Here is a 23145-nt window from a genome sequence, read left to right on the forward strand (position 1 = left end):
GAAGTTTTGTTTAAGATTGGTGTTGAAATTTAAAACCAAGCAATTGGTAAAAACTTAGAGTAAAGTAAAGGCCAGCATATATATGTAAAAATATATTGAATTATCTAGTTTAAGTGGCAATCTGTAGCTGGAGTTGAGGTTGGAGAGAAGGACAGGAATAAGAAAATGGAAAGCTTTCTAAAACATGTTAATAACTTAGCCTTTATCACATAATTAATTGTAGCCAGTTAACTATTTAAACTTAAATATTTAAATAGAAAAGAGACATAAAAGTTATTTCATTCATATCCCTCATGCAACACTGTGGATGATGAATTGGATCAAGACAGTAATCAAAATACCATCATCTTCTGACAGACAAGAAGAAAATACCTCCTCTCTCACAAAATCATGCTGTTAAATGATGAAATATTTCCCAGAGGGGAAATGACAGATAAAAGTGGAAGAGAGAGTCAGGTCCTCATTTTTGCTAAGGCTGTACTTGACTACTTGGGCCAGTTTCTCCTGCCCTTAAATATTTTATGTACTGAAGACCTTATCTGTTTAGTTTTTAGGCTATAAACCAAGGGATTAAGGACAGGGGTCAAGAAGAGGAAGAGATTGGCCGTGGTGAGATGGAGGAGAGGAGATGTGAATGTACCAAACCTGTGAATTAGAGCCAGCACAATAAGTGGCACATAAAAAATGCAGACAGTGAAAATGTGGGAAACACAAGTATTAAGTGCCTTGAGCTGGCCATCTTTGGAGGCAAGACCCAGCACTGTTTTCAAAATCAGGATGTATGAAATGACAATAAACATAAAATCAACACCAAAGGAGCAGAGGACAAGAAACAACCCATAGATGATGTTGACTTTGACAGGGCCACAAGCCAGCTTCATAACATCAGGATGATAGCAGTAACAATGAGATAAAATAACATCTTTGCAGAAGGACAGTCGCTTGAGCAGGATTGGCAAGGGTGCCATCAATACCACACCCCTAACTATGGCTGCAAGCCCCATCCCAATAATCCGATGAGGGGTTAAGACCACAGTGTAGTGTAGTGGGTTTTGAATAGCTACAAGTCGATCAAAGGCCATGGCCAGCAGGATGGCTGACTCCATGGAGGAGAAGGTATGGATGAAGAACATCTGTGTTAGGCAAGAGTGGAACTCAATCTCTCTGTGATTTAGGAGGAAGACATTGAGTACTGTAGGTAGAGTTGATAAAGACAGACCCACATCTGTGGCTGCCAGCATAGACAGGAAGATGTACTGAGGCTCATGAAGACTGGAGGTGATTTTGATAACAAAGAGGATGGTGAAGTTCCCTAGCAGAGAAATTAAGTACATGATGCACAGTGGGATAGAGATCCATATTTGTACAGCCTCCAGTCCAGGAATGCCGATTAGTAGAAGGGTGGGTGGCTGGAACCAGCTATTGTTTATAAACCCCATAAAGATATTTCTTGAGATCCAAGTCAGGCCAGGTTCTAAACGTTCCTATTGAAAGAGAAATATAAATTTTAAAATAGAAGGGCACAATCCATGTAACCTCCCTGGACAGTACTAATCCTAGGCATCTTTACTTCACAGATTGATCCTAAGAATGATTCCAAACCTACCTGAATAACTACATGAAATCAAGGCAATGGATAACTGCTTTTAAAATGTTAGAGCTATTAGAGTTCTTTTGGCTTATAACACTCCAGTCTTTGATCAAGTGACAATTAAAATGAAGAACATAATTTTGTTTTTATCCAATGCTTAGAACAATTTTATTCTAAGAACTTTTTTTATTTCTTAATTTACTTAATTATATTTGCATCTACTTTTAATTTTAGTCTCCTTAGCTGAACCTCTAGACAAAGTTTATACACTTTATCCATATTAACATCATACCTATAAATATTCAGGCATCTGGAAACCTGGGCATTTCCCCTGTTATTTATATGCAGAATAAAGCACAGAATAGTTCAATAACCCACATGAACCCCCAAGGCATTAAAAAATTCATGTGGCACCATTTATTTTTGCAATTAATTTCTAGGTAGTTTGATATGTTCTCTTAAAATAATATATTGATTTTTTAAAATATAAAAAAGTGATAAAATCATCAAAGTAGATGTCATTACTTCTTAGCTGGTACTAGAGTAGTGTCAAACATTAACAAATAATTTCTTCAACACAATTAAAAATCTCTCTATTGTGATACATAAATAAATATTATGAAATAATAAATACCAATAAACATCTTAAAATAGCATAATTGAAGGAAAAGTTGTTAGCACTTAAGTTTTTATCTTATAAAAAGGGTAGAAAGAGATTATCTATGATAAGTTAAATATAGTTGGATTTAAATGTTTTGTTTAAAATTGCAAGCTGAAAAAAAATAGTGATGTAACTACATTTGGATGTGAGGAGTTGGGAAAAAGAGAGAGGTAATATAACTGACCTTATCTGGGCAAGCATGAAATTAAACCCAAAGAGCATTTTACAAAGTATGTCTTCTTAGTTGAGTGACTGAGTTAGCCCCTCATAAGCAGGGCTCCTAATAAGGAGGCAACTCCTTAGGGACTTAGAACAGTAAGCTTTATTTAATTTTTTAGTTGTTCATGTGAAGTACGAGAGTCACTCATGTCGAAGAAAAAGAAGAAAAGAAGACTGGGGCATCCAAATATACCACAGATAGTACCCACATTCACAGTCACTCAACACACTGAACCCCTAGGACTCTTTTACAAACATAAAATTCTGACCTACCACAACACACCATGCACCTCATTTAGACATACAGAACTACATGCACTACATGTTTGTATATACACATATTGTAACCAGCTTTTCTCCCTTTGCTTTAACTATCTTCCAGAATATCTTGGAATTCATTCTCCTCTACTTTATACTTACCTTTCCCTTCTGTTTTTGTCACCAATCCAATCAGTATGGCCACATAAAGCATCAATTCCACCAACACCCCTACAAACACCCATGTAAAACTTAAGTATATATTTAATTTATATTATTGTCTATCATTTAAAAAAATATTTCTTGTGCCTATATGGCTAGACTTTTTCAATGAGAATGTCGTTTGTTTCAACTAACTTAATTTTTTTCTAGTTACTCTCCACTCTAGCCAGGTTTGTTGGTTAATACCATGATATAAGAATTATTTCCACATCTGAATATTTGTACACCTCCTGATGTCATCTTAAATGCGATCATGCTTTATCTCAATTGATGGTAATTAAATTCATTGATTAAAAACCAGTCTATGTGCAACATTCTACAAAATTTTTCCATGACTATTTCATATTAGAAGAGTTTATCCAGCCATTAAATCCTCACATAACATAATTTTTTCCCCGTTGCATTTGCCATTTACCACATATGATTTGTTATCTTCCAACTGTTACCTGAATGAGTTTCCCTTATCTAATTCAACTTTAAATGCCTTTGATTGGGTTTTCTCTCTTCACATATCACACAGTAAAGAGAGTATAAAACTGTTTGGACACAGAAAGAACACAATAAATTTTGCTTGAACAAATAAATTATATATTTAGTGATTCCCATTGTCGTGTATCGTTGCTAACCCCTAGCAAATGTTTAAAACTCACCAGTAATCCAGGCTTCCTTTTAAACTCTGATGTAAGAAATATTTTTGTGGAGAATCATTCTCCTCATTGAGGTTTATTTAGAACTGAAGAGTAGATGCCACTAAATTTGAAACGAGAAAAAAAAAAGATGTATGATTAGATAGATAATATAGATTCTGGTGTTTCTAGGTGTGCTCAATTTTCAGTTCTCCTTTGTTGGGTTTCCATTTATCTGTGCTGGATTACCCAGCCTTACCAGAAAGATATTTTACAGACTATTTCTGGAGCTCCAAAAGAAAGTTAGCTGTTCCAAATAAGTATGACCCACTTTCAACTTCCTGAAAAATTCTTTTAAGACATAATTTCTCCAGTCAACCTCAGAGCCTAAAACAAGACCATGGTCTGTCATATATGTACTGTGAATTTCTATCATTTAACTTCAAATGCCATAGCACTCTTCATGGCTCTTCAACTGAGCTTCTGTATTCTCACCTTTTCCCAACTCCCTGTTTTATTTCCTTGCTAAGGACACTGAGTTTCCATGATTTCTATTGTGACTTCTACTGAGAACTGTTATTAAGCAACTCCTGAAGATGCTGCTGCCTGTTATTTTAAGTAAAATAAATTCAACAGTTATTCTATGTGTTTTGAAAATTCTCCATGAAACAAGCACACTTAATATGGGTTAAGTGAGTTCAGAAGCACAATTCTTCTCTTTCATAGACATAGACAGAGACTGGATGATTTTGTATGAGATGTCAGAAGCCTCTCATAGAGGTATCTGCCCAGCCTCAGAGTTATTTATTGCAATAGGGAATCTTAGATGGAAGATGCCAGAGGGAGGTTATCAAAGTATTCTCATGAGATAGTGGTTTCAATGTGCTACACATGAGATGTCACAAACACAAATTACTTGGAAGCAAGGGCATACTAAACTTGCTTTTCTCAGCACCCTAGAGTCCTTGTAGTTTGTCACACATTCAAGTATGAAACCAGTTGTATCAATACTGTTCACCATAAATATGTGATGAGCTCTTCCTTAGAAGTGATTTTTCCTAAGTGACTCTTAGCATCCAGGTGTGGTTTTGATCATTTTAGAAGTAAATTATTTGAAAATGTAATTCTCTTTTCTTTTTGAGAAACTTAATGTTGGAAACCATTTTTCTTGTTAACATTGTTATGCATATCCATTATTATATTGTTTCACAACATTGTGAAGCTGTAATTTTTTGAGTGGTATAGGACAATTTATGTTTGACTAAGTTGGCATCGCTTCATTAAAAGTTTTGGTTTCTCCACCTTTTCTTTCTGTAAAACTGTTAGCTGTAAGTTATTTTCTTTCCTCTCCTTTTAAGGTTTAATTATGTCTTCCCTGTGACTGTAACTTTATTCTCTCTTTTCAAAGTATTAATCTTTATTTCCTACTTTATTAGGAAGCCTAGGATGGTACCGAGTACATAGAAGGTATTCAACATATACTTGATCAATGAAGAATAAATGGTGATAGGGAATTTTGCTTTTAGTCAAAATGGAGTAAGAGAGATTGAATTTATCTTCCAATCCAAAACAGCCAAAATAATTAGATAAAATGTATAAAGCAACAGTTTTCAAGACAATGAATATCTGGCAACAAAGAACTATGATCCCTGAGACACAGCAAAACATACAAAACAAATACACAAAATAAATTCTATAATTGCCTCAGCTCACTGCTTTGAGTTTCCAGGGCATGGTAGCAGAAACCCAGAGCCCATGAACTCCCAGATTTGAGAACAATGGTTGAGAACTGAAGATTTTAGAGTCCATTGAACAGAGCACTAGAGAAGACCTAACTAACCGCACAAAGAGAGAGTCTTGGACATTTGCAGAGGGTCCCTACAAAAGTTCTGACACCAATTACAATGTGGGGAGTGGGGAGGTTTCCCACACTATCAAGGAGCAATTCTCTAACAATTCAAGTCAATTCTGATACTTCCTACCTGGACATAACATTAGATTTCATATATTAAGAGCTCAGTCCCAAAGATCACCCTCCACTTAAAGTTTCCATTTGCAAGCCCATATTGTTACCTGTGTTTCTGACCAACTGGGTACATATTGGAGGTTCCTACGATCCCCCCCTCCCCAGGGGTTTAATGCAGACACCAATTACAAGTCCAGATTGCTACCTATATTTCTGACTGGTTATAAATTAGAAGTTCTCATTACTTCTCTCGTTGGGTTTAGTTAATTTGCTTGAGCAGCTCACAGAAGAAAACCTGATAACTCATTAGATTACCAATTTATTCCACAGGATAAAAAAATACAAATCAACAGTCAGGTGAAGAGATATATAGGTCAAGGCCCCAGAAAAAGAGCTTCTGTTCTTGTGGAGTTTGGGGCCCCACACAGTGGCATAGGGAAGTATGTGATCTGGTTCTCTGACTTGGAAGCTCTCTAAACCCCTTCCTTTGTGTGTGTGTGTGTGTGCGCGTGTGTGTGTGTAGATTTCATTACATAGTCATGACAGATTAAGACATTAATCATTGGTAATTGATTCAATCTCAAGCCCTTCTCCCCAGAATTCAGGGGGTGGAACTCAAAGTCCCACCCTTTGAATACATGTTTGGTTTCCCTGGCAAAGAGTCCTTGTCTCTAGCCGTTTTAAAAAAGTCCCCTCATTAACATAAACCCAGTTTTAGTGGGGAAAATGGGCTTGTAATGAAAAACAAACAACACTCATTTCACTTTTATGGCTCTCTGAAGTGATTTCAAGAGCTGAGGTCAAGAGACCAAATATAACAGAAGATATTTCCATTGTTCTTATCACTCAGAAAATTTCAAGGGTTTGAGGAATTGTGAGACCGGAACAATAGATGAAAATAAAATAAATGAAAAATATGCTTGCTCATCTGAAAGACCAAATATATATTTTTTTATGAATCACAATATTGCAGCCTCCCCTCAAGTATCTATCAGGTTACTGATTGGTGCTTGTGTGTAAAGAAGCTAACTGCGGCTGAAGAAATGACCACAAAAGTATGAGAGGAATCAGACCCAATATCCACACATGCCCTGTCCCAGCCACATTGAAACAGCTCATAGTTCACAGGGTATTAGGCAGAACACTTAGAAAAATAAAGTCCCAGTAGTGACTAGTAATTAGTAATTAGTAATTGGTTTTAGGTTAAATGTTTTCTGGTCATGCCTGATAAATCTTAAACACGAGAATACAAAGATCTAAGGCGATATAACAACCAACCCAACAGAAATACAAAGGATTGTAAGAAAATACTGTGAGCAACTATATGCCAACAAACTGGACAACATGCGTTAAATGGACAAATTACTAGAAGCATACAATCTTCCAATGCTGAATCAGGAAGAGTCAGAAAACTTGAATAGGCCAATAAAAACTAATGAAATTGAAGCAGTAATCAAAAAACTCCCAGCAAACAAAATTCCTGGACCAGATGGATTTACAGGCAAGTTTTACTAACATGTAATTTAAATGTGTTATCAAGACAAAATTTAAGAATAATTAGAAAGGGTTTCTTTTAAGATGGTGACATATGGAAATGCAGTCCTCAAATCCTCCCTGAACCACATCAAAATTACAACTAAACCACAGAAAAACCATCATCCAGAACCATCTGAAATCTAGCTGAACAGAAGTCCTACAACTAAGGATATAAAGAAGAAGCCACATAGAGACTGATGAGGGAGGCGAAGACAAGAAACAGACAATAAACAACTTTATTTTAAAAAAATGCAATGCAAAATCCATGGGCCCACATGAGGGATGGTTATTTATCAATAAAGATTTAGAATAATGGATAGAGATAAAGCTATATGCATACATTGTTTATTGTTCAAACCAATGCATGTGAAGATTTGTCATGGTGTTTAAGCTCTATCTTTTTCTCTTCAGCTCTATGAACTATCTCTTCGTGTTCTTTATCATCACATGTACTCTTTCTTGATAAATTCATACCTTTCATCATAAGGAAAAGAAAAGGTATCAACCCAATTACAACCTGCAGTGCCGTGGCTCTTAAATAACCTCTTTGCATTGATCAAATATAAGTCTTTCAGCCTTTTCATTTTCCTAAAACCAACAATGTAATGTTGGTTACATTACCAACCATGACCCTGAATCATCCACTGTGTTGCTGGAGTAGATTGGATTCCTGCAGGCAAATCACATGTAGGCATCAGAACCAGGGCCAGGGTTATGGCACTGGGCATAAAAAACCTGTCAGATTGCAAATGAATGATGCAATACAGTGTTATATACCTATATCTACATCTATAGATAGATAGAGACAGATAGACAGATAGATTCATTTCCACACTTATTTATCCCATTCCTTCCAAGTTGAGGTCCTTTCTTTTAATCTTATATTCTGTACATAATGGAGTGTTGGATCTTTGCCATGTTGTGTAAAAGTATAATCTATATATTTCTATACTATTTGCATAGTATTTCACATGTAAAAATAATAAATTAGTCTGAACTCTAGCTTCAAATGAATGATTTTATGATTTGGAGGAAGCACTTATGCTTTTATTTGATCTCTCTAAATTTTTATTGATAACAAAATGTTGTCTAAAAAGAGCATGAGACTTGCCAATGGGGAACCTTTATTTAATTTTCAGCCTGATTACTCGCTATATGTGCAAGTGAACAAAGTGACTCAACTTTCTGGACTTCAATGTCCTCATCTAGATAATGAAAAACAATAATACTGAGAATCTTTGTGGATTTAAAAGAAGTGATACATCATAAAACGTTATTTAAATGATAAATTTATGGCAATGGTACTTGATATTAGAGGTGATTTTTTTCCACACATATGCATCTCCCTTCCTATATTAGACAGTGCGTAGGAGTCAAGGGTTATATATATCCTTTATATACCTGTACTTGACTTAGATTTAACACAGAAAATAAGGTTTTAGAAATATCTGATTCTCAATTGCTCTATTTTCCCCCTCCATGGATTTTTTTTTTTTGCAGTTTTTAGGAGGTAGTATTTCTGAGAAGCATGTTCCCTCAACACTAAAAACTAAAACCTCCTTTTCTGAAAATCACACTCTCACAAAAATTCATATATTTAATAAATGGAAACCTCAACAGTAGCACATATTTTTATGATTTTTTGTGTCCATTAGATCAGTTTCTATGTGAGTTGCTGGCACTGATAGAGCTGTTGTTAATTCCCCGGAGTTATCTAAGAATTATGTTCTTCCCAGAAGCCCATATATCTATTCACTTTGTCTTTCCTGGTCATAATCAAAGGACCAAGAGCTCATAAGACTAAAGATAGTTCCTGTATTCCCCAATTCTCCTGGATCTTAGGTCTCTTGGGATAGAGAAAGCTACAGAACTGGCCTCTGAGACAGCACTGGGACCTAGACCAAGGAGAGACATCCTATCTTGTGGGGCCTCAGTGAGTCTGCAGCTGTGGAATAGAGAAGGTAATAAGCCCCTGATATTCCATATTGGACAGTAGGTTACTGCTGAGTTTAGAAGGTGTCCCATGTTTCTCAAGGGTTAGATTGGGCACACTCTTGGTACAGGGCAAAGAACTTGTGACTTTTTTTCCTTCCATATATGTACCTGTTGTGGCACCTGTTCAAGGCCATAGCTTAAGCAGATCCAAGGCTGAGTGTGTAGCTATCCTGTGTTTGTGAACTGATATTTATTATTTTATTGATTGAAATATTTGGGTACCAAGCCAGACCATGGTCTTTTGGATCAATAAAGGGTTTGTTAAAGGGTGGTTTTTGACTCTTAAAATAGCCAATCTCTATGAAGAAGAATTATTTCAGAATGTGAAAGTTGGGATGATTCTAAAATGAGGGTCAAAAGAAGAAAAGGGCCTCGGGGTTTTGTTGCCTTAACTATAGTAAGATTTCCTATAAGTAAAGAGAGATCACTGAGATTGATTTTTAGGTTCTACCTCACAGGCCTCTGTATGATTTTCTTTATTTACTTTCAGCCTGCTGGCTAAATCTCTTTTTGGAAAAATTGAGTTTGCTTCATTTCACTCAAAACAGAAAAGGAGTTATGACACAAGGCTGGGTGTAGTGGGTGTAGAAGCCTATTTCATAGGACAGCAAGAGCTAGAATATTAGGAGGCTCTCTTGGCAGCTTCTACTTTTTGCTTTTTGATAGAGGTAAGGGGTTCATATCTACCTATTCGGGACAGGGTAGAGTTAGTGTGGTAAAGAAAATAGAAAGGATAAAATATGACACAAACTGGAAGCCAAGGGTATGAGAAAAATAGATATTAATGGTTAGGAAAAAGGAGGGGAAAAATCAAAGAAGAGCATTTAGTGAAATTTCCTTCTTGGTAAGCAACACCAGTCACATTAGTGAAGGTGTAATACCTTTCACTAGACACTAGTGTAGGTCTAATATTTTCATTTCAAATTCTGTTATCAATACAACAATTGGGAAGTGGAACTTAACAACAACAACAACACTAGAAATAATAATGATAAAAACAGCACTGGAATAAAGGCAAAGAACTATGAAAATGTATTAGGAAGACTAATATAATGGGATCAAGGAAACCAAAGTAGAAGAAAGTTTGAAGGGACTGCTTGTGGCAAATGAAACAGTATATTAAAGCATGGGGGTTAAAGCAAGATGACCTGAGTTTGAATTCGTGCTTGATTAGATACTAGCCATGTGAACTTAGACAAGTTATTCAACCTACTCGTGCCATAGTTTCATAAGGTGTTAAATGCAGATCATACTTGCAACCATTTAGTTGGGCTATTATTATAAGTAAATGGTATTTTGTGAGGATTAACTTATATAAACTGGTTAACACAAGATATAGTTCATGGTAAATGCTCAAAAATTACTTAAAAAATATAAAGTGTGGACTAAAATATGTCCTTTGCATTAAAAAGGCCAAGTGATTGAAGGCTTTCACTGTCATCAAATACACTATGTGTTTGAGACACAGTTAAGGAAGAAGTCTTCTCTTTATTCTTTTTTTTAATCTAATAGATACACTGATAGTAGAACTGAAATAAACAGCTTGATCTATTTTTGTTTGTGTGTTTGTTTGTTTGCTTTGAGCTCCAGGTCCATGATTAAATTTTAGATTTCTTTAGAAGAGAATGCATTTATGAACTAGTTTCATTCTAACCTACATGGATGACAGTTCAGAGTGGTGAAATGTCTCCACCAACGTCCTAGGTCATTGTTGTAATATCTGAGGCTACAGCTTAGATAGTACCTCGAGCCTAGTTCAGTTTTCTTTTGAGTGCACTATCTAAATTTGAGACAGTCTGCCAGATTTATTTCCTTAATAGTTCTGTGGACATGTGATATATTAATAGTTTAGAAAAATTTTATCAACCATCTCTAAATCCTGCATCTTCTATTCTACTCCTTAATATTAGTTAGTGGCATCAATATTTTTTTCAGCACAATGTGTTTCAAAATATTTTATTGCTCTTTATTTAAACCTTGTCAAGCCTACCACCTGGAATTCTCTATTTTATTTCATTTTTTAAAACACATATCTTCTCTATCCTCTGCTTTCATTGTTTTCCCCCCCTTTATTTTATTATTATTTTTCCATCACTATTTATCCCCCATATACCCTTTCCCACCTCCTCCCACACCCTCCCCACTCAGTCACCACACTGTTGTCTGTATCCATGAGTTGTTTCTCTTTTTTTTTCAATCCTTTCACCCACTCCTAAAGTCCCCCCACCACCATCAGAGCGGTCTGCCTGCTCCCTATCTATGAATCTGTCTCTATTTTTCATGTTAGTTCAACTTGTTCATTAGACTCCACATATGAGTGAAACCATATGGTACTTGTCTTTCTCTTGCCGGCTTATTTCACTCAGCATAATGCTCTCCAGGTCCATCCATTCAGTGGCCAAAGGGTAAAATTTTCTTCCTTTTTCTTGCCTAGTAGTATTCCATTATTTCAATCTGCCACAGTTGTTCTTTGTAATATTTTTTTTAAAATTAAATTTAAGGGGGTGGCATTAATTCATAAGATTATATAGGTTTCAAGTGTACATTTCTATGATGGATGATGGTTATAAAATCATCTTCCATCGCCATATATTTGGTCCCCTTTACCCTTTACTACTCTCCACCCCCTGCCCTCTGGTAGCCACCACACTGCTGTCTGTGTCTATGAGTTTCCGTTTTATATCCCACATAGGAGTGAAATCATATGGTTCTTAGCTTCTTGATGACTGACTCATTTCCCTTAGCATACTATTCTCATGTTGTTGCAAATGGTAGTATTTCATCTTTTAGGACTGAGTGGTATTCCATTGTGTATATATGTACCACATTTTCTTTATCCGATAATCTATCAAAGGACACTTTGGTTGTTTCCACATCTTGGCCACCTTGAATAATGCTGCAATGAGCATAGGGGTGCACATATGTTGTGAGTAAATGTTTTCAAATTTTTGGGGTAGATGCTCATAAGAGGGATTGCTGGGTCACATGGTAACTCTATTCTTAATTTTTTGAGGAGCCCCCATACTGTTTTCCATAGTGGCTGTACCAGTTTACATTCCCACCAGCAGTGAATGAGGATTCCTTTTTCTCCACAACCTCTCCAATACTTGTTATTACTTGTCTTGTTGATAACAGCCATTCTAATGGGTGTGATGAGGTATATCAATATAGTTTTGATTTGCATTTCCCTAATAGCTAGTGAAGTTGAGCACCTTCTCATATGTCTGTTGGCTGAGAGTTTGTCATATATGGCCTTTACTATGTTGAGGTACTTTTCTTCTATACCCATTTTATTGAGTGTTTTAATCATAAATGGATGTTGTATCTTATCAAATGCTTTTTCTGCATCTGTTGATAAAATAATATTATTTTTATTCTTTATTTTATTAGTGTGGTGTATTACATTGACCAATTTGTGTATGTTGAACCATCATTGTGCCTTGGAATGAACCCCACTTGATGGTGATATATTATTTTTTAACGTATTGTTGTATTTGATTCGCCAATATTTTGTTTAGGATTTTTGCATTTGTGTTCATCAGAGATATTGGTCTGTAGTTTTTTTATGTTGTCCTTGCCAGATTTTGGTATCAGGGTTATGTTGGCCTCATAAAATGTATTAGGAAGGATTGCTTCTTCTTCAATTTTTTGGAAGAGTTTGAGAAGGATAAGTATCAAATCTATACACCCTGAATGCACCCGATCTCATCTGCTTTCACTGTTAAACCCATGCCGTAGAAGTTTTTCTACAGCAAAAACTTCCCAGAGCAACTCCTTGTAGCTGCCTTCCTTCCCTTCAGTTCATATTGCTCTCTTTTAAACTATAGTTACTAAAAAAAATATTATGTTAGATACTTAAGATATACTCATAGCCATCATGGATTTAAGACATATTGATGAAGAAAAATACAAAATATATAATTATAAATTTTATAGGTGTGTTATTGGAAAACAGAGAATGAAAAATAAGCACACTGCTCAGTAATAAAGACTTCTTTTAAAAGATAAATATTAAATTTTGATCATATTATGTTCTCCTTAAAACTTTGGTAAATATTAGAGACTTAGTAAAGTTGCTGAATAATAAATCAATTTTTAGTGTAGAACTAAACTAAACCCAAAGCATTTAGCTTGGCTTTTAAAACTTTAACTTCAAGGTTTATCTACTTTCTAGCCATATTTCTCTAAGATATCAGTGTGCTAGATGACTTGATTTTTAGAGTGACTTACATTTCTTATTTTAGCTTTTTAATTTTTAACTTGTTATTTCCAGAGTTATCTCCTTGAAAACCTAAAGGTGTTTTCTAAATTTTTATTTAACAGACTTAATGACAATGTCTCCATGAATCTTTGCACCATCCCCCTAGCTAAAAGTACCGTCTTCTGTGTCATATACATGAGATCTCCTATCATTTTTATCCTAATTTGACTTGAAGGGTGGTTATTTGTGTTCATGTTTCACAACCTTCACAATGGCAGGATATTCCTGAAATAGAGAATATTTATAGTTTACATTTGATTCCTTCTTTAGCATAGTACCATACACAGAGTGAGCTTAAAAAAATGTTCATTAACTTACATAATTTTTGCATGTGTTTGCAACCCTTGTTTGTTAATTAGTTATCTTGTGAGCTTCCTTTTCCTTTTCTCCAGTAAAAATATTCAAGTTTGAGCAGAAAAGGAAAAAAAGGGAAGGAAAATACCATCATTTGAATGCAAGTTGGGAGGAACAAACAGGAGAAAAAAGCAGTGTAGGCAAGAGAGGGTGGCAGGAGGCTGCAGTGCGTGAGGAGGATGAGGGCACTGTCCGCTGAGTTAGAATGGTGCTGTGTGAGTGCTTGTTTTTCCCAGTAGGGGTCTAACTGAAACACATGCATCGTGAAGGTATGCAGAGAGAGAGTATGGTTCTAATATGCACAACATTACATGAATATAGCACTGTGTAAAGCCAGAACCATCCGGACTTCCATTTCTCTTTCTCTCCAAGTTATTTTTATTTGATGATCAAATACTTCATTTTACATTAAAGGAATAATATTGCCACTGGTGTAGAGGTTTTGAGCTCCCCCTGAAAAACCACACTAATATTCGGAACACATTGTTTTGGGGGCTTTAGAGAATAAAGTATGATTACTCACCAGAAATGACCAGTCAGACTAGGAGGAAAACTATGATGTGCAAGAGCTTACAAGGGGCTTTCTTGTATGATGTTAAGGCAGTAAGCAAAATGTATTGACTGCAGTGCCTACACCAAATTATAAACCCATTAAAGGTTTATTATTACTATTATTATCACCATTATCATTACCCGTAGCATTGGTAGCATTATCCCTATAAAGTTGGTAACTTTCATGTCAGTGAATACTATCCAACTTACTATCCTTGAATCATTGCTAACTACCAGAAATTTCTTAAGGGAATTAACTTTACTGCAATGTTAAGATTCACAATCAACCTGATAAAATGACTTCACTTTTTTTCTCTCAATCTCTCCCTCACTGTCGCTCTCACTCTAGCTTTTCATTCCAGGGTTCAGTATCAGAAGACAGTAAAAGATGACAACTTCAAATGATACCAACCTTAGAGACATCTGGTACACCATGATTGGAATCCCAGGACTGGAAGATGTACAAACCTGGATCTCCATCCCCATCTGTTCCATGTATATAGTTGCTCTTGTAGGCAATGCCCTCTTATTATTTCTGATCTTCACTGAGCGTAGCCTTCATGAACCCATGTACCTTTTCCTTTCTATGTTGGCCCTGTCAGATATTTTTCTCTCCACAGTTACCACACCAAAGATGCTAGCAATCTTTTGGTTTCAGGATGGCAGTATTTCTTTCGGTAGCTGTGTGTCCCAGATGTTTTTTCTCCACTTTATCTTTGTGGCAGAGTCTGCCATATTGCTGGCTATGGCATTCGACCGCTATGTAGCCATCTGTTACCCACTGAGATATACTACCATTCTAACCCCCTCAGTCATTGGAAAAATGGGTATTGCATCTGTGATTAGGAGCTTCTTTATCTGTTTCCCCTTGGTTTTTCTGGTTTATCGGCTTAATTACTGTGGGAAGAACATTATTCATCACTCATATTGTGAACATATGGGCATTGCCAGGTTATCCTGTGATAATATCAAAGTCAACATCTACTATGGAGTGATTGTAGCCCTATTTTCCACATGTCTGGATGTGGTGCTTATCATCAATTCCTATGCCCTTATACTCTGTACTGTGTTTAAAATTCCTTCCCAAGAAGCTCGACTCAAGGCTCTGAGTACTTGTGGTTCCCATGTCTGTGTTATCCTATTATTCTACACCCCAGCCTTTTTTTCATTCTTTGCTCACCGATTTGGAGGCCACAACATACCACTCCATGTACATATTCTTCTTGCCAATCTTTATGTGGTGGTACCACCTTTTCTCAATCCCATCATTTATGGGGTTAAGACCAAGAAAATTCAGGAGCAGTTTATCCAGGTTTTTTCTTTGAGCAAGAAATTTTGCTGATGTAGACTTCACTTTTCTGTGTAACTTCACTAACTAAAGAGTATCTAAAATTATATTGGACATCTTAAGTCATGCCAGCATTAAAGGAGAAAAGTAACAGTAAAAGTTTAAGTAAATGAGATCAAGAGTCAAGTTTTACTCTTTTTTATGATTTTGTTCAAGGCAATTATCAGACCAAGAACACCTTAGATTCTGTGTAATGTTGAGTTTTGTTACAACAGGCTTAAAGTATAATTGATCAAGTGCAATCATTTTCATGTAATTAATAAGGAAATACTAGTTTTAGACATTAGATTACATTGTAGGTTTAGACTAAGAGGGCAATCTCTGAAGTCATATTGCCAATAGTCAAATCTCTGCTCCACTGATTCTAAGTTTAAAATTTTAGAAAAGTTATTATATCTATGCTTCAATTTTAAAAAAATATATCTTTATTGATTTCAGACAGAGGAAAGGAGAGGTAAAGAGAGAGATAGAAACATCAATGATGAGAGTCATCGATCGAGCCCACAACCTGGGCATGTGCCCTGACCGGGAATCGAACCCCGATCGCCTGGATCCCAGGTCAACGCTCAACCGCTGAGCCTGCCCGGCCAGGCTATGCTTCAATTTTTTAAAAATTGAGGAAGTATATAATATTTGGAACATGTTAAGTGTTTAATAAATTTAAGTAATCAGTTATAAATGTAGTAGTAAAATTTAGTTTGCACATTTACAGTATCATGTTGGGCTTGGAATTGATTTAAATGTGGTACAGTGGAAAAAAGCTTAACTTATGCCAAAAACATGTTAGAATTATTGTATAATAAGTAAAAATTGTTAAAATTGGGAGTTAGTTGAACTAACTGGTCAGAATACACACACACACACACACACACACATATAATATATGTAAATTCTATATTTTTAAATAATGTATATGTCAAGATATTTTGCTTTTTGAATACTATTGACTTTTCTTTTCTTTGAGTAGTGTTCTAATATCATTATGTCATTAAACACCTCTGTTAGAAGGTGCCAGATAAAACAAGGGTAAGGAGGAAGGAGGTTGAAATGCAGAGGACGTTCCTTTTATAAACAAAAGAAGAGTAGTGGACCCCCTTTCAGAGTGAGATGGAGAGGAGAAACACAGATGGAAAAGGAAAGTAAGGAAGATAAAATCAAAGGTCCCATTTTCAGCTGTACACTCTCAAGCCCTCATTCCAAGTGTCAGGGCATGAAAGGACAGAAACCCAATGTGTCGTAGGGGAAAGATAAAAGCAGGGGAAAATTAATACCCTTTTATTCTGCTTAAATATCTGAGGAAAATGTCTTTGTAAGATATTCCATGCCAACCTGGGAGAGCAACATTAGAGAGAAAAAACGACCATGTGGCATGCTCAGGCGGAAAACTGGTTTCCTTCTCCTCCATGTGGAAGCAAATGGACGTAGGAGTTCGTTACAGCGCTGTGGGGAACACCAAAATGCTGAGCAGTGAGGCTGCCAAGGGAGTTGCTTTGGCCAGAGGAAAAATGATTCCATAGTCAGGGGCCATGAAAACAAATGTCAGAGTCAGGGAAGTAAGAAAAAATGGGTCAGGTTTCAGGGCTTGAGGAGTAAACACCAGCATTAAGGGTCACTAAGTGGACTCGAGAAAATAATGAGTCAACTTGCAGCAGAGGGTGCAGGAAGGATAAAGTCCCAGGCTCAGAGAAGGTAAAGTAGTTCCATTCAATATGGTCAGCCGATTATTACAGAGTTAGACCAGAATCTCATCCACTTCCCTCATCCAATCCCTCAAGGCCATGCGGGTTCCCCTTTAAAGCAGGTGGTAAGGAACCTGGATGGGGGTGGGAGTGAGTGGCAGAGATCAAGGAGAAAAGACAGAGTCTAGCAGAAAATATCAGTTTTGAGTTAACAGAAAGTTGTTGGCATAAATTGGGTTAAACCACAGCAAATATACTTTTTAAACTCAAAAACTTTAATTGACATTTTAGTGCAAGGTTAAAAATTCAGACAATCATTGACATAGATAGGGTCTCTTGGAACAAGGCAATGCTAAAAACAAAACAAAAGTCACTACATCTGACTTTTCAAGTATAAACTACCAAACCTATTTCCGAAGATTTTGGTATATCATAATACTGGCTGAGAGAAAAATGGCTTGTTAAATAATCATTCCAACTGGTAATTCATTTGAAACTTACATTTACACAATTTAAAATTCTTTTTTTTTTTTAATATATCTTTATTGATTTCAGAGAGAGAAAGGGAGAGGGAGAGAGAGATAGAAACATCAATGATGAGAGAGTCATTGATCGAGCCTGCAACACGGGCATGTGCCCTGACCGGGAATTGAACCCCGATCGTCTGGATCCTAGGTCGACGCTCAACCGCTGAGCCACACCCGGCTGGGCCACAATTTAAAATTCTTAACTCCCACCATGACCACCACCACCAATAGAAACGAAGAGAATGATGGGGAAATAACTGTGATATGAAATAAAACAGCAGTAGCAGTAGTAAAAATGCTGGGAGACTAAACTGTTCCACCATTATTTTCTAGTAATTTAAAATCCATTTACCTCAATTTCCCCATCTGCACAATTAAATGATTATGACTTACTGCATAGATTTGCTTCCATGGTGACTGGCATATACTAGGCATCCGATAAAGATAAACTAAGCATTATTTTCATGACTATTATTATTACTGCAATAGTTGTATTATTAACAGTAAAGATACAAACATTAAAAATAAAAGACCAGTTTTGAGGAAATACTTTGATAATCACACCGTGTGTATGTTTATAACAGCTTTATTCAAAATTAAAACTATTAAACACTAAAATGACAATTGATCGATGAATAAATAAATTTGTTGTATGTGATGCAAAGCAGCAAGGGTCAGCATTAAGAATAAACTGTAGACACAGGCAACAACAAAAATAAAAGCCAAAAGCACTGTTGCCAGTGAAAGACTCCAAACATGAAAAATTACATTAAATATGCTTCGATTTACAGGACCTACTCTTAAAGGCAAACTGTATGACAGAAGTCAGATTACTGGTTGCCAGGTAGTGGGGGCTGTGGGAGAAGACGGATCCAAAAGAAGTAGGAAAGGCTCTTTTGGGGGTGAGGAAAAGATTCTATACTTGATTATGGTGGTGAGAACATAACTGCAAATATGTCTCTAAGTTCATCAAACTGTGCATGTACATCTAAACAGAGTGAATTAATGTTTGTAATCATACATCAAAAAACTTCCCTTAAATATATTAAGTAGATTATATAAATATCATTGTGACAGTAAAATTTTGAGGAAACTTACACATACTAACAGAGTCCAAATGTGTGCACTATATTACCATCCGCAATTTAATTTTATGACTTTTCTATTTTTCTTTAGCATATCAAAGCTTTATAAGGATTGCACGACCATTTAATAGAGTTCATATTAAAAAATACAGAAGGAAGATAAGAAATACAGCTGTCATGTGGTTTGAAACTGAAATAGAAAATATATCCACACCCTGTCACCTACTACCTCCTAAAAGTAGATCATATCTTTTAACACATGTGTGTTTTAAACTATCCATGTTTATAATAGAAAATAATATTTACCATAGAATCTGGAAGGAGAAATAAATTAGAAATATATGTGTATTACATGGTCTTAATAATACTCTATGCTCTTCTATTTTTTTAACTGGGTCTGGGATTTAAATGAGATATGGATGCATAATGAACATTTCAAATAAATTCCAAATGCTGGTTGCTATTGGTATTATTATTTGGATAAAAAACAAACAAACTGACCACAAAGTCTGGTTCTTTCTGCTCAGGCAGTTAGTGGTTGTCTATATCTCCAGTTCAAATGCTATTCATAGGATACAAGTGAGGAAAGAGTGTTTGGCTTGTGGGCAACTAGCATCCAGATTAGTTTTTTGTGGACTGTTTGCTCCACTACTTTTTAAGTCATTCAAATAGTTCAGCCTGTTTGTGATGCTTACGCCATTACATTATCATGTGGCAAAACTGTATTGCAGGGATGATAGCTAAACAATAAACAAGAATATTGCCTAGAGGAGTGAAAAAGGACTAAGACCATTATTGATCCTTTAGTAATTACCTGAAAGACTTTACCTTGTAAAATTTATATTTTCCATATTGGGTGAATCCAAAACTATCCTCATTCATGTGGCCATAGTAAGATGTACATTTTAATAACTAACTTTTTCTCATACATTAATACTCTCAGCCCATTATATATATATGTTATGATTTATATAATTGGTCACAATAGAACCCATGTCAATCTCACTGACTTATGATGGCCATGGGAAAAAATGGAGAGGAAAGTATTTGCAACATATAAATCATTACACAAATAGAAGTTATTAAATTTATTTTTAATTATATACTGATTCTTACCTCACTGATCTCTACTTGTTGACTTTTAAACGCAGGCACATTTGATCTCAACACATTTCTTTCAAGTAGAACAGTCTCTGGACTCTTCTCCGTATTTGCTGGGTCTTGATGCTATAAATGATGGGGTTCATCAAGGGAGGGAAAAGAATATAGATGTTGCCCATGAGGACATGGACCACAGGCGAGAGGTGTTTGCCAAAGCGGTGCACCATGGTCAGACCAATGATGGGGATGTAGAACACTGAAACAGCGCAGATGTGAGAGACACAGGTCTGCAAGGACTTGATTCTCTCCTCCTGTGATGCGATAGCTAAGACTGCATGCAAGATCATGACATAGGACACAAGTATGAGCACTGCATCCAACAACAGGTTGCTGATCACCAGGGCCAGTCCGTAGATGCTGTTGAAGCGGATGTCTGAGCAGGCCATTCGAATTAAGTCTTGGTGCAGGCAGAAAGAGTGAGAGAGGATGGGGGGATGGCAATAATTTAAGAACTTTAAGCGAATGATCACTGGAGGTATGAGCAAAGTACTTCTACATAAGATTGCCACCCCGATTTTTATGATTTTGTCATTAGTTAGGATGGAGGAGTAGCGTAGTGGGTGGCAAATGGCAATATAGCGATCAAAGGCCATAGCAAGAAGGACAGAGGACTCCATGAAGGACAGACCATGGATGAAATAGGACTGGGCAATGCAGGCATCCAGGCTGATCTCTTGAACAACCCCCCACAGGATCCCCAGCACCGTGGACATGGTGGACAGCCCCATGCACAGGTCCGTGAGGGCCAGCAAGGCCAGGAAGTAGAACATGGGCTGGTGCAGGCTCGGCTCTGTCCGGATCACATGCAGCACCAGGCAGTTGCCCAGGAAAACCGTAGCGTAGATGGAGGAGAAGGGGATGGAGAGCCAGAGATAGTCAACTTCTAGGCCAGGGAAGCCAGTAAGGACAAATCTGGAACTATTATAATTTGAGACAGAGAGAGCAGACATTAAGAGAGAATCAAAGTATTTCCAGAGATGTGGCAAATTAGATCAGTTTATGATCCTCTAAGTTCTAGTAATGTTTGTCTGCTTTTGAAAATAAAATAACATATAAGGCAATTTCTTTTAGTGTCATAAATTCAGCAAAATAGAGACCTGATGCTTTATTCTTTATGGCAAAAACCCTTTCTCTAGGCAAAAATGTTTCTACTGCTAGTGACAAGCAATGCCTGGAGACTAGGGAATTTTATGCAGAAGCAATAATCTTAATGAGCATATGGGATTTAGATTTGGGGTTGGACTTCTGGGGGTGTCTGTTTATTTCTAGAAGAAGATAATGTGTGATCATGGGTGTGTACTTCTTTCACGGTTGGTAGCATCCTCAGGAAAATGTGAAATGGGTAATTTTTCTCTTGGGTAACACAGCTCTTCCTTTCACTACCCCCAAAGGGTCATAAGATCCCAAAAGAAATGGACTGGTTAATGTAATCTAACTCTCCAGACATAAAATTTAGGTAAGAGAAACTTAAAGTGGAATCAGAACTTATTTTGCACATTTCACATTGCCCCTCTCTAAATGATTTACCCTTGTACAAATGTTTCAGTTATACTTTTTCTTCTCTATATTCCACATTTTTTGTCTTTATTTTCATGCATCTCTTTATCTTATATGGGATTTCTACCTATTCTGACACTAACAATAATTTTACCTCATTATATTCTATATTACTTTAATGACATGCATTTTAAACTGGAAGGTATTATGCCAATATTTGATCTTGGATAATAACTAGAAATGGGGTGGCTAGATCATATGGTAAATATTTATTTTACTGTTTAAAATAATGTCAACATGTCTTCCAAAGCAAGTGTACCATTTGACACTCTGACCAGGAGTGTATGAGTTTTACAAGTCCTTCATATCTTGATCAATACTTGATATAGTCAGATTTTTAATGCTTGTTTTATTCTGCTTTGCTGTATTTATAAGTATGTAGTGATATATCATTTTAAATTTGTACTTCCCTATGACAAATACTTTTTCTTTCATCTGTTCATATGCTTATTTGTTATATATACATCTTCTTGGTGACGTGCCTGCTCTAATAACATTCCCTTTTGTAGTGAGGTTGTTTTCTTCTTACTGATGTTCTAGAGTTCTTTGCATATTTTAATTACAAAACCTTTAGCAGATATATAGTTTGCAAAATGTTATTTTCAGTTTGTAAATTATGCATTCTTTCTCTCTTTTTTTTTTTTAATATATCTTTATTCATTTCAGAGAGAGGAAAGGTGAGGGAGAGAGATAGAAACATCAATGATGAGAGAGTCATTGATCAAGCCCTCAGCCCTGGGATGTGCCCTGACCGGGAATCGAACCCCGATCGCCTGGATCCCAGGTCGACGCTCAACCACTGAGCCACGCCCAGCCGGGCTTCCTTCTTTCTCTTAACTGTGACCAAGAAAAGCAAAAGTTTTATTTTTTAAAATTTTGACAGAGTCTAATTTCTCTTTTAAATACAGGATTGAGCTGTTTTTGTTATATCTGCAAACTCATTGTCAAACTCAAGATCACAAGATTTTTACTTTTACAAATACCACACTGCCTTTTTTCTTTTCTTTTCTTTTCTTTTCTTTTCTTTTCTTTTCTTTTCTTTTCTTTTCTTTTCTTTTCTTTTCTTTTCTTTTCTTTTCTTTTCTTTTCTTTTCTTTTTTTTAAAATATATCTTTCTTGATCTCAGAGAGAGGAAAGGAGAGAGAGAAAGAGATAGAAACATCGATGATGAGAGAGTCATTGATCGGCTAGCCCACAACTTGGGCATGTGCCCTGACTGGGAATTGAACCCCTATCGCCTGGATCCTAGGTCGATACTCAACCGCTGAGCCACGCCCGGCCGGGCCCACACTGCCTTATTTCTGTGTGGGGATGGGCAAAGAGGGGGATATCTCTAAAAATGTCAACAATAAAATACAGTTAAAAAATAAAAAATAAATTTAAACATCTTAAACCGAGCAGAATGAGTACTCCAAATTTGTTGTTCTTTTCCAAATTTGTTTTGGCTACTATAGTTCCTTTCCCTTTACATATAAATATTAGAATAATCTTGCCAGTATGTGCATACAACTTGCTGAGATGTAGCTTAAGATTTTGTTGAGTTTAAA

General features: G+C 36.2%; 3 protein-coding genes across 3 annotated transcripts; 1 reads left to right on the forward strand and 2 right to left on the reverse strand.

Moving 5' to 3' along the window:
* Nucleotides 1–485: 485 nt before the first annotated feature.
* Nucleotides 486–1439, reverse strand: LOC107538623 (olfactory receptor 51A4-like). The gene has a single exon (XM_016214941.2). It carries the CDS (start codon nucleotides 1437–1439, stop codon nucleotides 486–488), a length of 954 nt encoding a protein of 317 aa, XP_016070427.2.
* Nucleotides 1440–14629: 13190 nt separating this feature from the next.
* On the forward strand, nucleotides 14630–15583 carry LOC107538622 (olfactory receptor 52Z1P-like). The gene has a single exon (XM_016214940.2). The coding sequence runs from the start codon at nucleotides 14630–14632 to the stop codon at nucleotides 15581–15583; it is 954 nt and encodes a 317-aa protein (XP_016070426.2).
* Nucleotides 15584–20043: 4460 nt separating this feature from the next.
* Nucleotides 20044–20991, reverse strand: LOC107538621 (olfactory receptor 51V1-like). Its single transcript, XM_016214938.2, has one exon. It carries the CDS (start codon nucleotides 20989–20991, stop codon nucleotides 20044–20046), a length of 948 nt encoding a protein of 315 aa, XP_016070424.2.
* Between the last annotated feature and the right edge of the window lie 2154 nt (nucleotides 20992–23145).

The sequence above is a fragment of the Miniopterus natalensis genome, chromosome 11 (assembly GCF_054644295.1).
Source record: "Miniopterus natalensis isolate mMinNat1 chromosome 11, mMinNat1.hap1, whole genome shotgun sequence".
Taxonomy (NCBI): Eukaryota; Metazoa; Chordata; class Mammalia; order Chiroptera; family Miniopteridae; genus Miniopterus; species Miniopterus natalensis.

What these genes read in the sequence shown, in the direction of transcription:
- LOC107538623 (XM_016214941.2), bottom strand. Translation starts at nt 1,439, where the DNA reads ATGGGGTTTATAAACAATAGCTGGTTCCAGCCACCCACCCTTCTACTA.
- LOC107538622 (XM_016214940.2), top strand. Translation starts at nt 14,630, where the DNA reads ATGACAACTTCAAATGATACCAACCTTAGAGACATCTGGTACACCATG.
- LOC107538621 (XM_016214938.2), bottom strand. Translation starts at nt 20,991, where the DNA reads ATGTCTGCTCTCTCTGTCTCAAATTATAATAGTTCCAGATTTGTCCTT.